Source organism: Cervus canadensis, chromosome 25 (assembly GCF_019320065.1).
Source record: "Cervus canadensis isolate Bull #8, Minnesota chromosome 25, ASM1932006v1, whole genome shotgun sequence".
NCBI classification, from domain to species: domain Eukaryota; kingdom Metazoa; phylum Chordata; class Mammalia; order Artiodactyla; family Cervidae; genus Cervus; species Cervus canadensis.
In genome coordinates, this window is record NC_057410.1 from 39,411,888 (window position 1) to 39,433,769 (window position 21,882).

A 21,882-nucleotide genomic window follows, 5' to 3' on the forward strand; every position below is an offset into this window, starting at 1 on the left:
AGAGCAGGTCAGGCCTTTCACGACAAACTATGATTTTATTCCAAGTGAAATGGAGGGAGTTCCCTGGCGGTCCAGAGGTTAAGACTTCACCTTCCAGTGCAGCGGGTGCAGGTTTGGTCCCTGGTCAGGGAGCTAAGATCCCACATGCCTCTTGGCCAAAAAAAAAAAAAAACCAAAGCATAAAACAGAAGCATTATTGTAACAAATTCAATAAAGGCTGAAAAAAATGGTCCACATTTTTAAAAAAAAGTGAAATGGAAAGACATTGTGGGGGATTGAGAAGAAACATATGGCATATAATCTAATTAATATTTTTTAGAACCTTGTTCAGCTATATGGATGTAGATAAATAGAAAGACAGTGAGAAAGTGTTTAGGAAGAAATTGTCACAGTCCTGCGAGAGGGGGAATTCTGCAAATTACAGCAATAATGATGAATGATGTGGCAAGAAGCAGACAGATTTGAGATGTCTTTTTGAATGCAAAGCCAGCAAAAGTTCTTAATAGATGAAATCCCAGGTTTGTATTAGAGTGTGAGTGCATGCTCAATCACAAAGTCGTGTCTGACTCTTTGAGACCCCATGGACTATAGTCCACTAGGCTCCTCTGAACATGGGTTTGTCCAGGAAAGAATACTGGAGTGGGTTGCCATTTCCTTCTCCAGGGATCTTCCCAACCCAGGGATTAAACCTATGTCTCCTGCTTGGCAGGCAGATTCTTTACCTCTGAGCCACTTGGGTGGTGGCGTGTTACAGAGAAGAGTTAAGAATTATGACTAGATTTTTTTTTACCTCAGCAGGTGGTAGGACCATTTACTGACAAGCAGAAATGAAGCAGTGAACCTCAGAAGAGAAGAGACAGTTCCTCCATTGAAATGGAACGAAGGGTAAATGCTAGGGGATTGTTATATTCAGTTGTAGGGAAATGATATAATTTTCTCCTTATTGCTTTGAACTTTAGGTGAGATCATTAGAAAGGCATCTGACAAATGTGAGGAGAAGGAAGAGAGTTGCAATTCAAGGAAAAAGATAAGATATAAAACAACCAGGAGAGAAAATTAGAGGCAAAATTTATCAGGCAAATGAAATAGGGATAAATGGGCAGTACTAAGGACCCACTTGAGATTTGGGATCACAAATTTTAGGTGTGTCTCTTCAACAAGTTGGGGGTTTTTTCTGCAGCTATGTTCAGCTTCTCAGGTAAGGTCAGAATCAACGGGAGATTTCAGTTTAACTAGTGGTGTTTCCACAGGCTCATATAAGGTAGAAGGACAGGATGCTGAGTATAGTAAGATAGTGATTTTTGTTTTGGATGATAGAATCTAAACTAAGTAAAGTGCAAAGTGAGAGTGTGATTCCTAGTTGAAAAGTGAACAGAGGTGGGCAATAGATTAAGGGAGATCATAAATGGTAGAGTGAGAATCATAGATTATATGAACTAAAAAGAGAAGATGACATGGATAGAGGGAGCAGAGTGTTTGAAATTGAGATTTTTGGAGAAGTTGAATTTATTGAGAATGTAAGTTCTATAGTATGACTGTGGAAATGATGGGATGAGATGAAATGGTTAAAACGTTTATTATTGGAAGTGAAGATGTCAGGGACTGAGGGGGGCGATTGTGGAGGGATTTTGCCCATGTAGGTGAAACTCCTCTTGGATAATGAATGAAGCAAGTAATAGGAGAGCAGCCGTTGTTCAAAATGTCAAGGGTTAAACCATGAAATTGTGTTATGCTCTGTGGTTTTTTGAAGGAGAAAGGAAAACCCGTATGAAAGTGGCTAGAAGAACTGTTAAATGTAGTGTGGTTAATATATTCCAGGCACTGTTCTAAGCATTTTATGCCATATCAGACCACTTTACCCTCACCCAGATCTGACATTTTGTAGCTGAGGGAACAGAGAGGTGTACAAGATTACTAGTGAACAGTGGGGCTGAATCTGGGCATTCCGACTCCAGAGTGGACACTCTTAATCACTATAGAATAGTTTCCTTTTTAGGATCAGCTCCTTGGACACTTTTTAATGTTGAAGCTGATAGGATTGTAAAAGATGGTAGGGAGGTGGTTAAGAGAAATCATGATTTTCCCAGAAAAAAACTCAGAGATTAGTGGATTACACTTAAACCCTACTAAGTGGAGTTTAGCCTACAGCAGGGAGTGCTCTCAACTAAAGGACACAGAGTTCTCAAAACTCCTTAATTCCAGAATAACTCAAAACCTGGTTATCTTCCTTCATAGATGACTATGGGACTTGGTTGCAGTGCTGTAAATAGAGGTCCTCATAGGTCTCCTGTCAAAGCAGGAGTCTAGGAGACCACTGTTAATGGTGGGTTGAGAGGACTATGAGGGTTTACGACACCATAACTACAGTCTTAAAGGAAATTTATGAGGAGTTATTTAAAGTATTCCTTTTGCCTCAAAAATGTTCTCCTAAGTGGGAAACATATTAGTCACACAAATTCCACAGTGAAGTTAAAAATAAAGCTATCATTTACTGAATGTGAGGGGGGAAAGTGGATAAGGGTAACTATTCTAATGGAAGTAAATTTGCAAAGGAGCATAGTTCTGATGGCTGTTGTCTTTTTATTAGCTGTTAAGTTCATTTAACAGAAAAGCAAATTCAATATAAGATCATTCATTAAGATAAGCATAATTAACAATAATCCATTAATCATTCTTTGAAGATGGTCCTATTTTACTTCTATTACCTTCCCCATAGCTGAGATTAATGAGTGAGTCTTGGAAAAGAGCATGTGTTTCAGTTCAATAAAACATTCAAATGATAAAACAGGTATTACTTTGTTCTGGGTTAATGACAGGTAGGCTAGACTTTGCAGTACAACTGTTCTAATCTCTTTTAATTTGGTTTAGAATGGCAAAAATTTTAACTGTTTCAACAACCCATTAAGTGCTTTGCAAAATGACAAAACATTCTATGTGACTTGATTAACATCTACTCCAATTATGCACAACACTTCATGCTCAAGATCTAGATTTATTTTAAAACATTTAGTCCAATTTATAGTAATGCGGGAAAAAAATCACATCTAATAAACCACAACTGTAGAAGAGACAAAACAATTGTGCTGTCACATTTCCACACAAATATAATTTATATTTCATTAAAAGAAATCACAATCACGTGTAAATAAAGTATTTAGCCTCTCAGTAGTAGTAAGAACCTCTTTTGAGTATGTAGGGTCTTCTGGGTTTATTTTCATAGAGCTGCCGTTTCAGAATGTAAGGAATTTTTCTCTTTATCACTTCTTCCTTTTCATTTTTGTCATTTCCAGCATCAAGAATGTCTTCCTGAATCAACTGCAAGATAGACAGAATATGAATCAAACTTACATGCATAAAGTCTTCCATTTCAGTGTTTCATCTACCTTTTATCTCATTTGCATTCAGACAGTAAGACATATGTGGATGATGTGGTTCATAGCAATTAAGTGTTTTGCTTAAGGACAGGTAGATATCAGGTGGCTGAGAGGATGAAAACATGATTGTTTGATTCTCTGTTCAGTGTTCTCCCTAGTTCATCAAGCTAGCTTTAAACTTTTTTTTTTTAATTTGTCAAGGCCATATTAATACCTCCAAATGAAAAAAAAATGCACTTAATGTTACTTTCAGTTTTTCTTCAATGTATGATAGATCAAAAGATGGAAATATATCATAAATCACAACAAATATAGAGATTTGAATTTAGTGAACCAAGTTCGGCCTCAAAGGTCAATAGAAATTTATATTCCATTGTTAATGATTTGAATTGAAAGCCATTCTAGAGATCCATTTCTCAGTCATAGAGAGAGGAATGCTTGTTCTGCCTACTTGCTCAGCTGTTTTAGAATTAACATGTGAAAGCTCTGTTTAAGTGTTAAAGATCTTTTGTTTGTGCTGCTTTAATTAATCATTAAAATCAAGTTCACATTCAAAAACTCAAGGGAGTTAATCTTCATGTAGAATCTTGCTTAATAGCTCATTGAACATGCTATATTCTAAAATTAGTCCCAAACACCTTTTCAGATAGTACTGCTCTGATTCAAAATGTTCAACCAGCATAAAATATTTAGAAACTCTTCCCAGAGTTTTGCACATGATTTACAAAAAATTTTTAAACAAGTCAATGCTAATGCTCAAGATAAGAATTATATTCATATTTGTGATTGTCTGAACTTTGGGGTAACTATAACTAGTACTAATAGGAGACTGTTTTTAATCATAGTCTGTATGCATTGAATCATATCACAAATACTTTATTTCAGCCCACAGCTATTCAATTTCAGAGAAGGAAAAACAGCTACTGTCAGACAATCTAGTTTCTTAATCTTTTGTTTCTCTGTGCACATAATCTGTAATTACTTGTACCACACTCTGAATAATATTATCATTTCATTTTAAACCACTCTATAACATTTCAAGTAGCAAAAGTTTTCATCTTATGTGCACCTGATTTTTGTGTATTATAGTTTATTAAGGTTTTTTTATTTTCTGAATAAACAGCACATAATTGACATTTCCCAATTTTCCGTGTTTTACTGACATAATAGCTTAAAGAGAAAATCATTTAACTGGAATTGGAATTAGAGGATAAAGAGTCCAGCAAGAAAAATTAAAACCAGTTTTTTCATTTTATTTTAATCTGGAAAATATTTTTTTTGGTTTACAAGCTAGAATAAATTCTAGAAGTTCTGCACTGCATTTCTTCTTTTCTACAGGGTATCTCTGTGATAGTGTGATAGAGATGGTTATATTAGCAGGAAAGGCACCCTCAGATCCCCAATGTTGGTGTAAACCCTGAATATGAAACATGAAGTAAATTTCTCTTAGGGGTTAATCTGAAAAAAATGTTTCTGTTGTTGGGAAAATTATAAATTTTCTTAAAGCATTTTCATCTGCCTTTTCTCCTTCAAATATTTTCAAACCAAAGGTGGTGAGTGACCAGTGTAATATTTTTAAAAATTTTAATTTCATTTTTTAATTTTTAATTGGAGGAGAATTGCTTTATGATTTTGTATTGGTTTCTGCCATACAACAATGCAAATCAGCCATAAGTATATACATACACCCCCTCCCTTTAGAACCTCTGTCCCACCCACCCCCATCCCACCCCTCTAAGTCATCACAGAGCACTGGCTGGGCTCCCCGTGTTATATAACAGTTTCCACTAGATATCTATTTTACACATGTGGTGTATAATATACATCCATTCCTTCGTTGTAGTTCTGTATAGTGAAATTTGGCTTTATTAGCCATAGTGAGTCTAATTCAGCTTCTAAGGATGATTGAAATCCACAATCCACACATTCAAATAAAATAGAAATAGAAGTATAAATGGAAATATACAAATATATATTCTTATCATTCCAGTTTTATTTACCTAATATTTTCAAATACAAATGAAATCTTTTGTGTTCTGTGTTTATTTATAAACAAACACACAGGACTGAGTGTTTCTAAGAAAACATTTTGAGTTTCCTAAATTTCTTCGGTATGCCACCACCACCAGCACCAAAAGTTGCCTAAGCACGCCTTCCACAATAAAAGCATGTGGATCAAATCTGCCTTAAGATAGATCCCCCTTTAGAGACCAAAGAAAAGATATTTTGCTAAACTTCAAATATTTGCAAAACACTTTGAAGATCTGAAGGAATGTTAACCTCAACACATGGTTTATTCTTCCTTAATATTCGTAAGTCTTCCTGTTATGATAATTATCAGGATTAAAACAATCAGTATAAATGAGAGTTAACTAGTATAACCATAATCATATTCATATTTTGCTTTTGTTTTACCTCCCAATGTTGAAAGGCCCTGCTGTGACAGATTTTTCGGAGCTGGTATATCGTCAACATTGCTTCCAAGCTAAAGCCATCTAAGGCAGCAGGAAATTTCCTTCTTGTAATAAGCTCCTCCTCATGAAACTCTCCTGTTTCCTCAGCTTGGCTGTTCAGGTTATTTATAAGACTGCAGACATTCAGCAGGCTCATTTTCCAAGAGGGAACACTTGCCTTACTGATCTGAAATGTAGAAAGAAATAGCTGTTGTAATTAACCTTGTGTTGTATCAGTTAGAAATAAATTTCTACTGTGCTAAGCCATTACCTTTTAGGACCTAACTGTTACTCTAACCTAACACTGTTATTAACTTAGTAACTTCATATCACAAAATTGAATAGCTCCAAATACTTCATATCCTCTATTTAACAAAGGCAATAAAGCTAACACACATAAACACACACATACACAAGCACAGAAAGAAAGAAAATAGAAATTACAGTAAGTAGAAATGCATAAATATATATGTATACATCACAGGTGAAAATATTAAAATACCACTCTCTCTTTTTATACTTCAGGTTAGTGTCTAATGGAACAGCAACTATGATGATACTAATAAATATGGCAATTATAGTATTGTGAAACCACAAATCTATTCCACACATTAATAGTTGTCATAGGTAGCATCAAAGCTGACTAATTTATTTATCTGAAAATTATAATATTTTCTAAAATAACTATCCTTTTCTAATAAGACCCTGTATGAAATCATTATTACCATAGTAAACAACCTTCTCATTTGCCAATTTTAGGAGAAATTAAATGTGAAATAACATAAAAATTAATAAACCTCAAAGGACACAGATGAAGGAAAGCATAATTTTTTCCTAAGGAATATAAAAAATTTTTTGTAATGAACACAAAGCTGTGATAAGAAGACTCAAAAACATTAGTATCGATTCTATTGGTGCCAATTCTCTCTGAATTATTCTCCAAATGCAGTGCAATTGCAAATCAATGTACCAATCTGGAAAATATGGGGAAACTGGAAGAAGAGGGAGTGATGGAAATAATTATGAAGTTAATTTCGAAGTATGAATGTGTGAGAACCAAGAAAATTTAGGAAAAGAAAGGTCATGAGGGAGGACTTACTCTGCCAGATATCGAAAGATATCTTAAAGCTGCAGTAATCAAAGAGTAATCAAAAAAGCTGAGCACCGAAGAATTGATGCTTTTGAACTGTGGTGTTGGAGAAGACTCTTGAGAGTCCCTTGGACTGCGAGGAGATCCAACCAGTCAATCCTAAAGGAAATCAGTCCTGAATATTCATTGGAAGGACTGATGTTGAAACTGAAACTCTAATACTTTGGCTACTTGATGCGAAGAACTGACTCATTTGAAAAGACCCTGATGCTGGTAAAGATTGAAGGTGGGAGGAGAAGGGGACGACAGAGGATGAGATGGTTGGATGCATCATTGACTCAATGGACGTGAGTTTGAGTAAACTGGGAATTGGTGATGGACAGGGAAGCCTGGTGTGCTGCAGTCCATGGGTTCACAAAGAGTCAGACACGACTGAGGGACTGAACTGAACTGGACTGAATCAAAGAGTAAATCAATAGAGCAAGAATAAATATTAAACTCAAAAGAGAATATAATGTCCAAAATTTGATCCAAGTCCATATGATTGAAAAGCATATAGCAAAGTCTGCATCTGAGACAGTTGGCTCAGGGGAAATCTGGATTTAGATCTAGTTATAACTTTTATTGATATATTATTGTCTAACAATATCCAGATGGGTTAAATATGAGTAAAAATAAAAATATGTAAATATATAGAATTTATTTTATAAATTTGGAAAAATATTGTTAAGCAAATAACCAAACCAGAACCCATAAAGAAAAAGATAATTTTACACACATAAATTTGTAAATTATCTCTAGAAAACTAACAGCCTGAACTAACATCAAAAGCAAGTTATAATGTAAAAGCTGTCACAAAACGCTGATATACTTAACACAGGAGGAGCTCTTCAAAAAGAAACTGGGGGATACTCCATAAAAAATATTAAACCTCAGGCAAATAATATGAGCAGACAGGCACAGAATCACTCATCAAAGAAGAAATATGTCACAGAAATATGTGGAATGACGTTCAGCTTGGCTACTAGCAAATCAAGGATCCTAAAAGTATAAGTACACTCGATGTACTTATGAGGATATGGAGAAACAATACTTTCTCTTGTAAATATTTGTTGGTTTGAGTAAACCTTGCAATAACTTCTTGAAAAGTGTTTTTAGCTAAATGTATTAAAATTGTAAATGTGCATACCCTTTGATTAAGATTTTATCCTAGGGACATGAAAACCTCTAAGTACAAAGATATTCACTATAATGTTTTCAACCAGTTTGGAAATCCTTTCAACTATGCCCCTGGAACATGATTATTAGCCTGTTGCTTCAATTTTTCTGCAATGGGAAACTTAAGAGGCAACATACTTCATTCCGTGGCAGCAACACCTTATGTCTTGCCAATTAAGGCAATGCTAAAATTTTATACTCAGAAAGCTCTTTAGAGATCATCTGAATATTTTCCTTAGAACACTAGCTTTGTACTCACTGTTTTTAAAAAGGAGTTTTGCTGTCATGTAAATTGGAAAACTTGAGTTTAAAGGAAACTTAAAAGCTTCTTGAATTTAGTATCACAGAATTTTTTGCTTGTAAATATTCATTAAAACTTTTCAGTGTGTGTATATGTTAGTCATTCAGTCATGTCTGACTGTTTGCAGCCCCATGGACTGCAGCCAGCCAGGCTCCTCTGTCCATGGACTTCTCCAGGCAAGAATCCTGGAGTGGGTAGCTCTTCCCTTCTCCAGGGGATCTTCCCCACGCAGGGATCGGACCCAGGTCTCCTGCATTGAAAGCACATTCTTTACCATCTGAACCCCCAGGGAAGCCAACTTTTCAATGGTGCCAACATAATATCCAATGCTCCTCAAACTAATTAGCCACAGAATGCTTTATTCATAAATTATTTGTCAGGACTTGTGTTGTCTGATTAATTTTTGGTTGAGAAAACAATAAAGCATCTTGCTCTCTTCTGCCAGTTAAAACAGTCACGATATCACTTAGCAGTACTATTTAATATTACCTTAGCCCCTGTCACACTCTGGAAGCACAGCAGAGAGAGCGCTTTGGACCATACAGTATCTAAATAGACACGCATTGATATTTGAGAACATTTCTTAGGAGGTTTAAATAGTTTACTCAAGAAAATGACAAAGACTCTTTGATGAAATCTGAGTCAGGCTCCCCTGAACCCTCTTTCTGATGAGGTCCCGAACTTGGTCTTTGTCCTTCATCCAACTGAGTCCAATTTTAGCAAGAAGCCTTCGGAGTCAAGTTCGTAAAAATGCCTCACTGTTGGTAACTGATCATCCTAGAATTCTGCTGAGCAGTCTAGCAAGAATCCTCCTATATTTAGAGTTTCCTTTTAGTAATTTCCCATACACTGATCCCCCTCCCCCCACTCCAGCCCTGCTCCTTGGCTGTAAATCCACACTTGTCTTTGTTGTCTTTGGAGTTGAACTTGACCTTTCTACATACTGCAGATAGTTCTCTTTCTTAATAAAACTATACCGAAGCACTAGGATTGGTAATGAAGAGAATTGTATTGTGAGAAAAAATCCTTTATCTTCCACTTCTCTTCAAACTTTGCCATTTCTCTTGACTTTCTGTTGCTACATTTTAGTGTCTAAACAGTTTTACTTTAAAATTGAAACTGCTCACATATTTTACCTTTAGAGTGGAAGGAAGAAAGCTGGAGTTTTTGGAAGCTTTTAATAATGGAATTATTAATAGTATTACTAATTAATAAATAGTATTAATAGTACTGTCCTTTTAAAAATTGAAATACAGTAATTAGCTTAAAATGGTCAAAGGTTAGAGTTTTTATTTGCATAGAATATCCACACCAAACATGAATTGAATCAGAGAGAAATAAGTGGTAGTAGTTTTGTACAAAGCAAGAAATGAGCTTTTTGTTTCCATTTTAGCACCAAAACTGGGATAATTATGCTTCTGAGTGCTTCCTCATAGTAGTCTGTATTTTACTTATTTCAAAGAGGCAATGGGATTCAAATTTTCTTCCATGATCTGTTTTAGAGATATATTCAATAACTGAATGAAAGAGAAATATATAATTGTGTCTACACTTTTGCTATGTATTTTTCTTAAGAATAAAACTAAAACACACCATATACTGGAATTGCTTTTCCCTTGCAGTATCTTCATCAGGGAAGGAATCATAAGCACTCCCACATTTTTGCAAAGTAGCTAGCACTCCCCAAGCCATAACACATTTTGGAGATTACTTAGGACCTTTATTTATCAATTTAAACTTGAAATCATAAAGGTAAAATCTCTACTAAGACACTAAGGCATACTAATCTGCTTCATTATTCAAATAAGACTATTGACTTCACTTCTCTTCTATTTATGAGTTGAAGTGACCGTAGTCATGGATATTCTGATTAAATATTAAACAAAGGGTCCATTTTCTTAAAGTTAAATATACTTGGTCACTGAGTTTTAATGACTAAATAAAATTTGATCATTTGTGGAAGTCTAACAAGTTATGGCAGAATTTGGTTTCAGTGTGTGTTCAACTTTTATAGATCTGGGCAATTGTGGAAATACCCAAATGTCTTTTAAGGACCATAGTAGCTTTCAGATAATAATGCCTCACATTCTTAAACACACACACAAATGGGTATTTCCCCTTCACATCCACTACTGAACATAATTCTACTTATATGCTAGAGGTATTGCCCTGGATATCTGCCCAGTATATCTTTCATCATGTAATTAGGGAAGACCTGAGGTGGCAGGAGGAATTCTGAACACCTACCTTCTTATCACAGCATCTGTGGAATCTGGAGTCCTCAACTTGGGGACCAGTGTTACCACAGTGATTACACAGGGTGACTGCCTCACTTCAAAATATGTTTTTGATTTTTTGTTTTGTTTTGTTTTGTTGAGAAACATCCTTTGGTTGGGAACCCTGTTCTCTAACCCTACATTTAGATATATTCTGATTATTTCATTCTGGGTAAATCAAAATTGTATAGTAGCGTGGTACCTGGGTATATTCTAATTGAGTTTTATTCTTAGGTATAGGCTGGAGTCTAAAAACCTTGCTTTCAAGATCCCAAGAGAGGAATAATAAGATCCAGTACAAAGTTTTATCTGATTCAATACAAACAATAAGCAGGTTCCAATAACATTTCTGTTATGGGGAGAATTTAAATCCAGAGGAGGACTTCATGTAAATGTCCCACTCCAGGATTCTTGCCCGGGAAACCTCATGGACAGAAGAGCCTACAGGCCACAGCCTATGGGTTGCAAAAGAATTGGACATGACTTAGCAACTAATCAGCAACGACCAGGAGATCATAAACTCCCACCCCAACATTTAAAAATGAGGACACAAAGGCAAGCACTGTTAACTAACCCCCTTGCTTAAGATCAAATTGTTCACAAGTCACACTTGTAGGCTTAGATCTCCAGGTTGCTGTTTGCTTATCTTTGCTCTTTACTTCCTGTCACATCTCTTTTACGGATTTCACGAACTTTCTTTTTTTTTTTTTTCTTTTTTTATTTTATTTTATTTTTTTTATTAGTTGGAGGCTAATTACTTCACAACATTTCAGTGGGTTTTGTCATACATTGATATGAATCAGCCATAGATTTACACGTATTCCCCATCCCGATCCCCCCTCCCACCTCCCTCTCCACCCGATTCCTCTGGGTCTTCCCAGTGCACCAGGCCCGAGCACTTGTCTCATGCATCCTTCATTCTTAATTTAGGAACTCCATTTCACTCTCCCCAATATCAAAACAAAAGGCAAAAATGTCATTTAATTTTCATTTATGTGTTTCACTTGAAGTCAGTGTATCTTTCATCATATACAATGTGATTGAAATGGAGAAAGGATTTCCACATAAATAATATGTAACTACTTAATTAAATTTGCAATGTAGTGATTGATATCACCAAACTTCTGTCCCTGTCACATCGATACCTTTAAGTCCTTTGAACTTAAGGAAAAGTTTCCCCCAGAAGGAAATGCCTCCCAATGAGCTTTTCAGTCACAATGGGAAGCTATTACTATAGGAAAAGGACACCATGTTTATAACAAGAGTTCATATGTTTTTCAGTCTTTGGTTTAGAAAGAAAGAAAAAGTTACCTTTGATGTATGCATATTGGTCAATAAATCTGTTTCTAACGCTTTCATTTCCTCTTCTGAATCTGAGTAAAATCAAAACCACATGTTTACTATATAACCACATATCATATAATCATAACTTGGATACGTAAGATTAATCTCAAAAAACTTTGTTTTAGAAGTTTATTGTCTTTACTATGTATTTATTCTCCTTATATTAATATTTTTTTAAAAAGCAATACAGTTTTATTTTAGGCTAACAGAATAGAACAATAGAAGCACTTTTAAGAAAATAGGCACATGATTTTATGCCAAGAGAGCTCTCAATGATTTGGAGTTGTTTAATCTCTAAATCTCAGGATAATAAAATGTGATTATACTACAAAGATGTCATCAAATATGCTGGTTAATTTTTATTGGCAGTAGTTTACATAGGTAGAGTATATACATATTGTTATTTTCAAAGCAACATAATGAAAAGGTAAGTACAAGACATTTTTTAAAAGACAAAACCAAAGGAAGTTACTTATTGATAATTTTGGAATAAGAAAGATACTGAGATTTGTTTTATTTGGATGCTATTTTACAAAACACACTTTGAAAGATTTGTTTCTCTATATTAAACTGCTTAAACTCTACTCTACTTTTATCTATATTAAACTACAAGGATTTAGAATTATGTATACTTGGCAATTTTATCACAGGTTATTAAAAAATTATTTAAGCAAAAGTAGAGATGTCCACCAATACATGTACAAGAGTGCTGAAAGTGGACTTCTGATATTTTTTAGAACATCCTTTCAGTTTCCACTAAGGAATATTTCACAGAGAAGAAAAATTTGGAAAATACATAAGATAATAGAAATAAAGTTACAGGACACTATAATGAAAATCAGAGCAGGAATTTGAATTTAACATTTCAGTGTCATATTTATGACATTACAGTATAAAACAGGTTAAATGATTTTTGCTACCCTTATCCCTTGTTTTTTTTTTAACCTTGATGTGATCATTCAGTTATTTTTCAAACATTAGTTGGAGCATATTGCAATCATTATATTTCATATTGCTCTCTAAAATTTGAAATTTATTTTCAAGGTAAGCTATTGATAGATATTTAGCAATGTATGATTCCTTCTTAATTATCACATGCAAAATACTCTATAGGGAAATAATTGTTATCAATATAAGAATGATATTATTCTAGTTACATTATGTATTAACTTAAATGACATGCAAGAAAATAGTGAAATTTGTAATATGTCTACTTGTCACAGAAAAAAAGTTACTTAAAATATATTCTTAAAAGAGCTTGGCAATTTTTTGTATTTTCCTAGAGATCATTTTCTACAAATAATGCTTTATTCAGTTGATTCATTAAACATCAATATTCATTTTAACTTAATCCACACACTATGAAGAAAATAATTTTTGATGGGGAGAAGCCACCATGTCTTAAGAGAATGAATGAAGATGAGATAAAACATTTCAAATAGAGTCAGTCTGAATTATGAGTTTGCATTTTGACAGGCACCACTTCTGCACTTTTCACTAGATCAGCTTGATTTAAGTTTTACATATTTTTTCCCCCAGTGATTACATCGCAGACAGGAGCATGAAGTGTCTCACTGAAATCCCTTTTACTACCTAGCAAATTTTAAAAGGGAAAGGAAAATTTTCAGTTCTTGCGATCATAAAGACAGAGAAAGAAAATATCAGTTTCTACCACTAAAAAGCAAATCAGAATAAGGGAGAAACTCTTCTCCCCAGATACATTAGCATTAGTAACAATACATTGCAAAAACGGAAAAAGAAATCATTTCAGGGAGTTGTGAAATGCAGCTGAGCTTACCTGAGCACAGACTCCAGGAGCTGAAAGCCAGGAGTATCATGCACACCAGCTGGATTTTCATTCCTGCCATCATCTTGAGCCTTCTAGCAAGCCAAGTTCATAAACGTCAGGACAGGCTGAAGGGGGCTCTCTAGCACTTCCTCCTGCCTTCAGCTGACTTTGGAAGTACTGAACTATGAGAGATGCTGTGACCATGCCCTATATATATGTGCAGGAGATGATGTCATAAGTATAGAGAGATTATCTCTTCAGGATGTACCCTTCATCTCCAACCCACCCCACTTCCTCCTCCCCTTTTCCTTTGTCCCCTCACACCTCACCCCCACTTCTGAACCTCCAGGATCAGTGACATCTTCCCTAATTGCCACTGCTGCTCCAGATTAATGACGCACCGAAGGAGTCATTCAAAAGCAATTCCATATAGAGAATATTGGAAAAGAACTTCCAGTACTATTATTTCCCCCATTTCCTCTCATTCTCTGACTCTAAGTTGTCATTCTGATTTTGTGAAGCATAAGATCTGTTATTTCTAATGTGAGCAAAATCTCCAGGATGAATGCCTAAAGTCAGTAATTCCTTAGGTTTGGAAGTTGTTAAAGAGTTAGGATTCTTTTGAACAAATGTTTTGTGGTTTCAGGATTAATATAGTTCTGCTGTATACTGTTGCCAATACGCTGGAAGAAGAAAGGAGGTCGAAGATAAGCAGAGAAGCAGTTATAATACTATGTTAAGCAAGAGAATTTAGAGAAAGGAGAGAAAACCAATTTTAAGGGAGACGAGTACCTCTAAGAGTATTATTTCCTAACAAATCGTAAAATCTATATAAGTAACTGGAAGGATGATTGAATTACATATGCTGACTTATGGTTGAATGTTTCAGAAAAATAGTGTCATGTTTACAAAATCCAACTATAAATCATTTATGTGTTAGCAGGCAGAAATATGTATTGCTGCATCACTGACTCCTGTTTTCTGATACTTTCCTCTCTTTCTGTCTGCATTGCTCTGCGCCTTTTACATTCATTCTTGCTGCCACATCCCGTGCAGTCTGTAACCCCCTTCTCACTGGCTCTCACCATTGTATCAGATCTCTTCCCCCGTGACAGTCACAAAAATGAGACTGCGCTTCTAGAAAGGAGACAATTCTAAATAACCACTGTCCACTGGTCTCGTTTCTAAGACAGAGTCTTCACGTGAGTTACAATGACACTCGTTCCCTCTCGGGGTTCTCAGTAGAAAATTGCTCAAAATGTTTTTTGGAGTGAAGTTTTCTTCTTTCATTAAGTATTTCAGGATATATGACATGATCTGAAAAGATGGTGCTGTTAGAAATGTGAATATTTGAGGTTAAAGGGTCTGAGACTTGCTCACTTCTGAAACCTATCAGATAGTAACAATCGAGAAAAGAAGTCTTGATTAATACAGAGAGTTGATTTATTCCCTATAGTATATGTCTATGGGGTTGGCTACTCTATTTTACCCTACACATAAGAAGAGGGACTAATTTCCATCTTTAAATAAGAATTTAAAACAGTCATTCATGTAATTTAATGTTTAGGAATTTAACAATGGCTGATATTTTTACTACTTTTAGTTTGTTTTACAGGCCTACATACCACACAGCACTGAACATGACTCACTTTAGGAAAGTTTTGTGTATACAGTGTAATTAATTAGCAAAGAAATGTGAAATATGTACTCTAAAGTTTGGCTTTCCCGCCACTAGGGGGCGCAATATAGGTCTGAAAAGCTTTCTTTTCACTTAACTGATCATACTAGAATTCTGAGCATTATGCTTACTTTCTTCTCACTGTTAGAGCATCTTTGTGACAGAATACTTTAAGGGCACTTCAATAAATATATCAAGAAATTGTATATTCTTTGCATCACATTTAAATTAGTCATTTTATGAGCTTCCGACTTACAAATATAAAACCTAATCTTTTCAAATGTGTGATAGCAGCCAGATTGTAAAAAATAAGTGTGATTCCTATTTATCTCAACTGATTTCTTTAATACATGAGGCTCAGGGAAATGTTGGCAAAATTTATCCCTAATTAGTTAGATGAAAAAGGAGGAGAATGGATAATGGGAATTCAATTTGTTTTAAATGTACCACTTTAATATTAGCTGTCAGTGTAGAAATTATTTTAAATATGATAAATCTGGAAGAATTGGGGGAAATGTGTAAACAAATGTCAAATGATTGAAAATCAGATTATATACACTATTTTTCTTTGTGGGGAAAAGAAGGTGTGTGACTTTTATAGTAAAATTATGATATAGATAAACATTATCTGATCTTGAAAACAGGTTTTATCTATTTATCTGAATGCATGCATACTTGAATGCTAAGTCACTTCAATCATGTCCAACTCTTTGCTACCCCATGGACTGTAGCCCACCAGGCTCCTCTGTCCATGGGATTCTCCAGGCAAGAATACTGAAGTGGAACGTCATTTCCATAGGTTTATCCATATAGGTTTAAGGGGCTTTCCAGGTGGCACTAGTGGTAAAAGAATCTGTCTGCCAATGTAAGAGATGTGGGTTCAATCCCTGGGTTCGGAAGATCCCTTGGAATAAGAAATGGCAACCCACTCCAGTATTCTTGCCTGGAAAATTCTATGGGCAGAGGAGCCTGGTAGATTATAGTCCATGGGGTCTCAAAGAGTCAGAAACGACTGAGCGACTAAGCACAGATGATAACATCTCTACTGTAGGTAGATTTCTGAGTTTCTCCTGTGACTTAATTCAGACCTGTATTAGTTGATTATTGATTTTTAAAAATCAACAGAAATGCCTGAAAGATTGGCAACTGCAAAGAGTGGTCTGTAAACATATTTAATCTGGAGATGGGAAAGCTCAGGAACTGTTTAATAAACAGTGTTTCTTCAGTTTCCGGTGATTTCTTCCTCTACCTTTGGAGGTCCAGTAACCCATTTACAAAGAGCTTCCTGGACTCCCGGACCTTTTTATACTTTAGTACCTAAAATTTACCCTGTAGTATTTCTACCATCTGGAATCTTCCTTCCTTCTTCTCTATGACCTCTCTGTCTCTCACTTTCCGACATTATCTTTCATTTTAAAAAGGCTGCATTTTATGACCTTATCAAAGTAAACTTTTCCAAGTTTGAATCCTGAAAGTCTCATCTGTTTCTACTCCTTCCAGTTTCTGCTAGCTGTTTGTGGTCAACTGCGAAGGGAAGCAGAATTTACACTCCCAAAATATGCCTCTTTGCTGTGTTGATTATCTTGAGCTGGTTATTTTTAAGACACAGCTGAGACAAGGGAAGCTCTGAAAACTGAGAAGTTACCCCGTTTTTAAGGGACCTTTACTTTAATAAGGAGAATCTCCATTTGTAAGGTTAACTTCCTCTCTAAACTACGCCTGGAAGGGAAGGATGACTGAACCTCTGAAAACCCTCCCCAGTGGAGAAGGCACCAATTGCATAACAATTATACCCTGGTTTACTGTGCTTTCCCTGATAATCTCCCATTAATAGGCCTTCCCCAAGCCCCTTCCCAACATCTCTCTTTTGCTTTCAGCTGAGGATGATATTTATTGTGGTGGCTTGGACCATTTTTGGGAGCAGCTCAGTTTTCCTGGGTATCTCCCATGTATAAGGAAGTGCGCCTGGTATTAAAATTTTGTTTGTTAATCAGTTACTGTGGTGCAGAGGGTGGGGATGGGGATCTCAATGAAAACCTGGAAGGGTAGAGGGAAAAAAAAATGTTTCCCTCCCCTACAACTCTAATAGGCCTTCACTGGTGGCTCAGATGGTAAAGAATCTGAGGAGATGGCAGGAGACCCAGTTTGATCCCTGGGTTGGGAAGATCCTCTGGAGAAGGGACCAAAAATCCTCTCCAGTATTCTTGCCTGGAGAATCCCATAGACAGAGGAGACTGGCGGGCTACAGTTCATGAGATCACAAGGAATCAGACTCAACTGAGCAAGTAAGCACACACACTCAACTGTAAACTTCTAGAAAAAAATGGATGCTCACACATTATTATATGTTCCCTTCCTCCAAGGTTTACAAACTGTGAGTGCTCAATACGTAATCACTAAGTTGAATTGAAATACTGATTATTTTGAATTTCTAACTTGTTCTCCCATGTTTCCTTTTGTGACATTTCTTTCAGCCACATCTCTAATTTCAATGGCTGAGAACTCTTGTTATCACTAATCTTAATATTTGATATGAGTCTTTAATAATGAGGTCAATCCTCTCAGACTTCACTCTAGTCATTATTGTCCTCCTTGACTGGGGAAGTCAATTTTAAAAGTATATTTAAGAAATACAACCTGGGATCATGTGCATTCACCAGTTGAGTGAATAAATTGCGGGTTTACTCCATTCCTCTAAGTGAGTCTCTGGTTTGGAACTGGAACTGTGATTCCTCTGAACAAACAATGATGCCAATCTCTTTGTAAACTCAATTGATTTTTCTGTTCCGTTAAGGTCCATTTTCTAAACAAACAGACAATTAAATGCATTCACAGACCCACACCCACATATACTGTAGTACACACAAAGCAGGTATAATCCTGCTTGGAGAGTTAGGTAAATGTAAACCAAATGTTCAATTTTCCAATCTATGTGTAATCATGCTTTGCCCGTAATCCCTGTAAATTCCCAGCTTCTTTCCCCTTGGCTCTTCCTGTCTGTGCTCTTGCATCCGTAGAGGTAATTAACTTGGAAAACTTGACGATGGAGTTCTGCAGCCAAAGCATATTTTGCAACTTGAACTCCAATTATAACACAAGCTTTGCCTGGGATTCACATGTTAATGAGTTGCCATATTTGACTAAGGATTTTCCATATTGTAGTTTCTGCTGATCTCACATCATCTCATTTCTCATATCAGAGAAAACATTGATATGTCCACAAAAATCACTCCCCTCTATATGTGATGCTCCAGCAATTGTCCTTATAAGCCCTCTTTTTGAGTAAGATTGTTAGGTAGTTAGAATAGGAAACAGGAATCCAGAATGGCGGTGGCTAAAAGACAAGGAAGGGAAAAGCCCATGAAAATAGAACAAAGGAAGGTCCGAGGACCAGAGTGAGGACCTCAGGTAGAACAAACAGCACTCCTGGCTAGCCCAATTTACATAAGGCAGGCCTAGGGGAGAAAAAACATATAGAAAGAGGAGCTGAAGGGCCGGGGGTCTCTCTCCCCCACGCACTGGCAGGCTCCCCCACTTTCTTCTCTCTGTGTCTTTGGGTCGGCATGCCCTCACACCTCAAGGATGGATTTTCCTGCTATTTTCTAAATAAAATTGAGCTGTAACACAGAGCTGTAGCCCTGATCTGTCTAAGAGCTATAGCACAGTCTTTTCGAGACCTGAGAGCTATAACACGGTCTGTCCAAGACCCGAGAGCTATGACATACCGAGGGCTTTAATGTCCATCACTCCAAATCTTTGTTGAGATGAGACAGAACAAGGAGAATGCTCTCGCCTGACAAGATCAAAATGAAAGAATTACAGGAAAAGCTCTTAACAATCTTCTTCTTCTTCTTTTTTTTTTTTTTAGTTTTACAAATTATTTTGAGTAAAAATGAGATGAATGAGTTTTATTTTAAAGAAAAGCATTTCTCTCTTTTTTTTTTTATTATAAAATCTAAGAAGATTTCTGTATCACCTGTAACACACAAAACTGAACAAAAGTACTTCAGTCCCCATTTAGCAGAAGCAGATTCAGTGACTTTTTTCTTCTTTATCTGAAGATGATATTAGACACTCAATTTGGAACATAATGGTCTATATTATTACTACTCCTTGGTCTTACTATTTTTTTCAACTTAGATTCTTTCCCTGCTGATCTTGTTAAATCTCATGGTTGTGAATCCTATCTATTCCCTAATATGCCCTCAGTTTGCATCTCCAACTTCTCAAATTGCATATCTAATTACATCTTCAGCAGTTCTACTTAAAGTATACTTGCTGTCCAAAAGACAACTTCTTCTTTTTTTTTTTTTTTTTTTTTTGAGGTAAGGAGAGACTTTATTGAGAGCAATTATTACAGTGAATGGAGGACTCTTGTAATAGGGAGAGTGCTCTGATCACAGGTCATGAGGTGTGCAAGTATCCCCTAAACTAGTCATTTTAATACAGTGTGAGAGGTACTGTAATAGCACACACATAAGAAAGAGGCCTAGGACACAGATGACAAGGGGGTTAATTCTGTTGCTAGAGAAAGGGACAGAGTGATAGGAACAAGGGAATTGTGTCTTGAAAAGCAAGAAGTCACCTTCAGAATTAATAGGGGTTTACATTTACTTGCATGCTTCCCAGGTGCCTCAGTAGTAAATAATCCGCCTGCCAGTGCAGGGATGCAAGAGATGTGGGTTCGATCCCTGGGTCAGGAAGATCCTCTGGAGGAGGAAATGGCAACCCACTTCAGTATTCTTGCCTGGAAAACCCCATGGACAAAGGGGCCTGGTGGGCTACAGTCCGTGGGGGTCACAAAGAGTCAGACAGGACTGAGTGAGCCGCAGCAGTACATTCACTCATTGAGGGCTTACCACAGCCCCGTTATGCTAAATTGCTTTCTGTGTGACCTCATTTAATCCTCACCAAACTGTCAGTGGGGTATCAATTCATTTCTGCTAATGTAATTTTGACTAAAGTGTCTTCTGAGTAAAGCACAAAGACCCTGAGGCAGGAGGATGACAGCTTTGGGAACAGGCAGGGGGGCAGGAATGGGAAAACACTGAAGCTGCAGAAGTTTCCTCCACAAGCCCTTCTTTAGCCAAGTCTCCCTGAGCTGTTGACTCCAAAGTTCATGAATTGTGTGTCTATTCGAGTGTCTTCTGTGTGCCAGGCATTGTGTTAGGTGCCAAGGCTACAACTGGTGGGCAAGACAGCATGGTTCCTATCACCCATCATAGGGTTTTTATTCTAGTAGGGGAGCTGAGGGCTTCTCAGATGGCACTAGTGGTGAAGAACTCACCTGCCATTGCAAGAGATCTAACAGACTCGGGTTCAATCCCTGGGCCATGAAGATCCCCAGTAGGAGGGTAAGGCAACCCACTCCAGGATTCTTGCCTGGAGAATCCCAAGAACAGTGGAGCCTGGTGGGCTACAGCCCCTGGGGTTTCAAAGAGTCAGACATGACTGAAGTGACTTAGCATGCAGGGGAGATGAACAGGTGAGTTCCATTCCAGTGTGATGAAGAGAAATGAGGGGACACTGGGAGGACTCCTGGTCTTGCAGGATGAGGGAGGCTTCTTGGAGGACCTCAAGTTCAGGGTAGCTGAGCACCACCGGTGATGCACAGGTGCTGCCCTTGTGACCCTTCACAAAGGACACTCCTGCCCGTGACCCTCCGCTGGCCCAAGAAGATAAGTCCCACTGCTAGGACTCGGTGTCCAGTCAAGCGCCTTCAGACAGACTTGCTTCTGTTTCCAGGGTGTCAGGGTTTCCACCTGAGGCCATGGCATGCCCAAAATAAAACTTTTGAATCCTTCGAACACCTTTCTAAAAATATTCTCCTCCCTTAGTGTTCCCCATTTCAGCAACTAGAACCATCATTCACTGAATTGCACAGATCCAAAAACTGGAAGTCATTTACAGTTTCCGCGCCCCCGTCACTTCCAAGTTATCAGTTCTCCCTAGGGTGCAGGTCTGCCACACAAATGTATTCCAAGTCCCAGTCCTTTTCCTGACTCCATCATCACCATTCAGCTCCAAGCTACCATCTTCTTATCACCATTCAGGTCTGAGCCAGCCCTGCTCCTCTGGGCCGCAGTAAGAGTCACTTACATAGTCCACCTACCAACAGTCTTAATCCATTTCAATCTAGTCACCATCCAGAGAAGTTTTTTGTTGTTTTTTGCTGTTTTTGTTTTCTTTCTTTCTTAGGTAAATTTATTCTTATTACTCTCTGTTTAAAACCCTCTAAAAGTTTCCTGCTGTATTTAGGAGGAATTTCTGACTGTGACCTTAATTATCCTGAATGGGCCTCTGATTCCCTCTCTGTCTGTATATTTCAAGCACAATGGGCTTCTGACTTTCCCCTAAAG

General features: G+C 36.9%; 1 protein-coding gene across 1 annotated transcript; it reads right to left on the reverse strand.

The window, feature by feature from the left end:
- Positions 1-2,560: 2,560 nt before the first annotated feature.
- Positions 2,561-14,042, reverse strand: NTS (neurotensin). The gene is made up of 4 exons (XM_043446446.1): positions 13,855-14,042; positions 12,024-12,085; positions 5,790-6,014; positions 2,561-3,315 (listed from the first exon to the last, which is right to left on the reverse strand). Exons 1-4 carry the CDS (start codon positions 13,925-13,927, stop codon positions 3,163-3,165), a joined length of 513 nt encoding a protein of 170 aa, XP_043302381.1. The 5' UTR covers positions 13,928-14,042; the 3' UTR covers positions 2,561-3,162.
- Between the last annotated feature and the right edge of the window lie 7,840 nt (positions 14,043-21,882).

Bases quoted from the DNA above. Each gene is read 5' to 3' on its own strand.
- NTS (XM_043446446.1), bottom strand. From the start codon at position 13,927: ATGATGGCAGGAATGAAAATCCAGCTGGTGTGCATGATACTCCTGGCT. The intron at 6,015-12,023 runs GTAACTTTTTCT...TCTACATTTCAG, and splicing joins CCAATATGCATACATCAAAG to ATCAGTAAGGCAAGTGTTCC. The intron at 3,316-5,789 runs GTAAAACAAAAG...TCTATCTTGCAG, and splicing joins GGGCCTTTCAACATTGGGAG to TTGATTCAGGAAGACATTCT.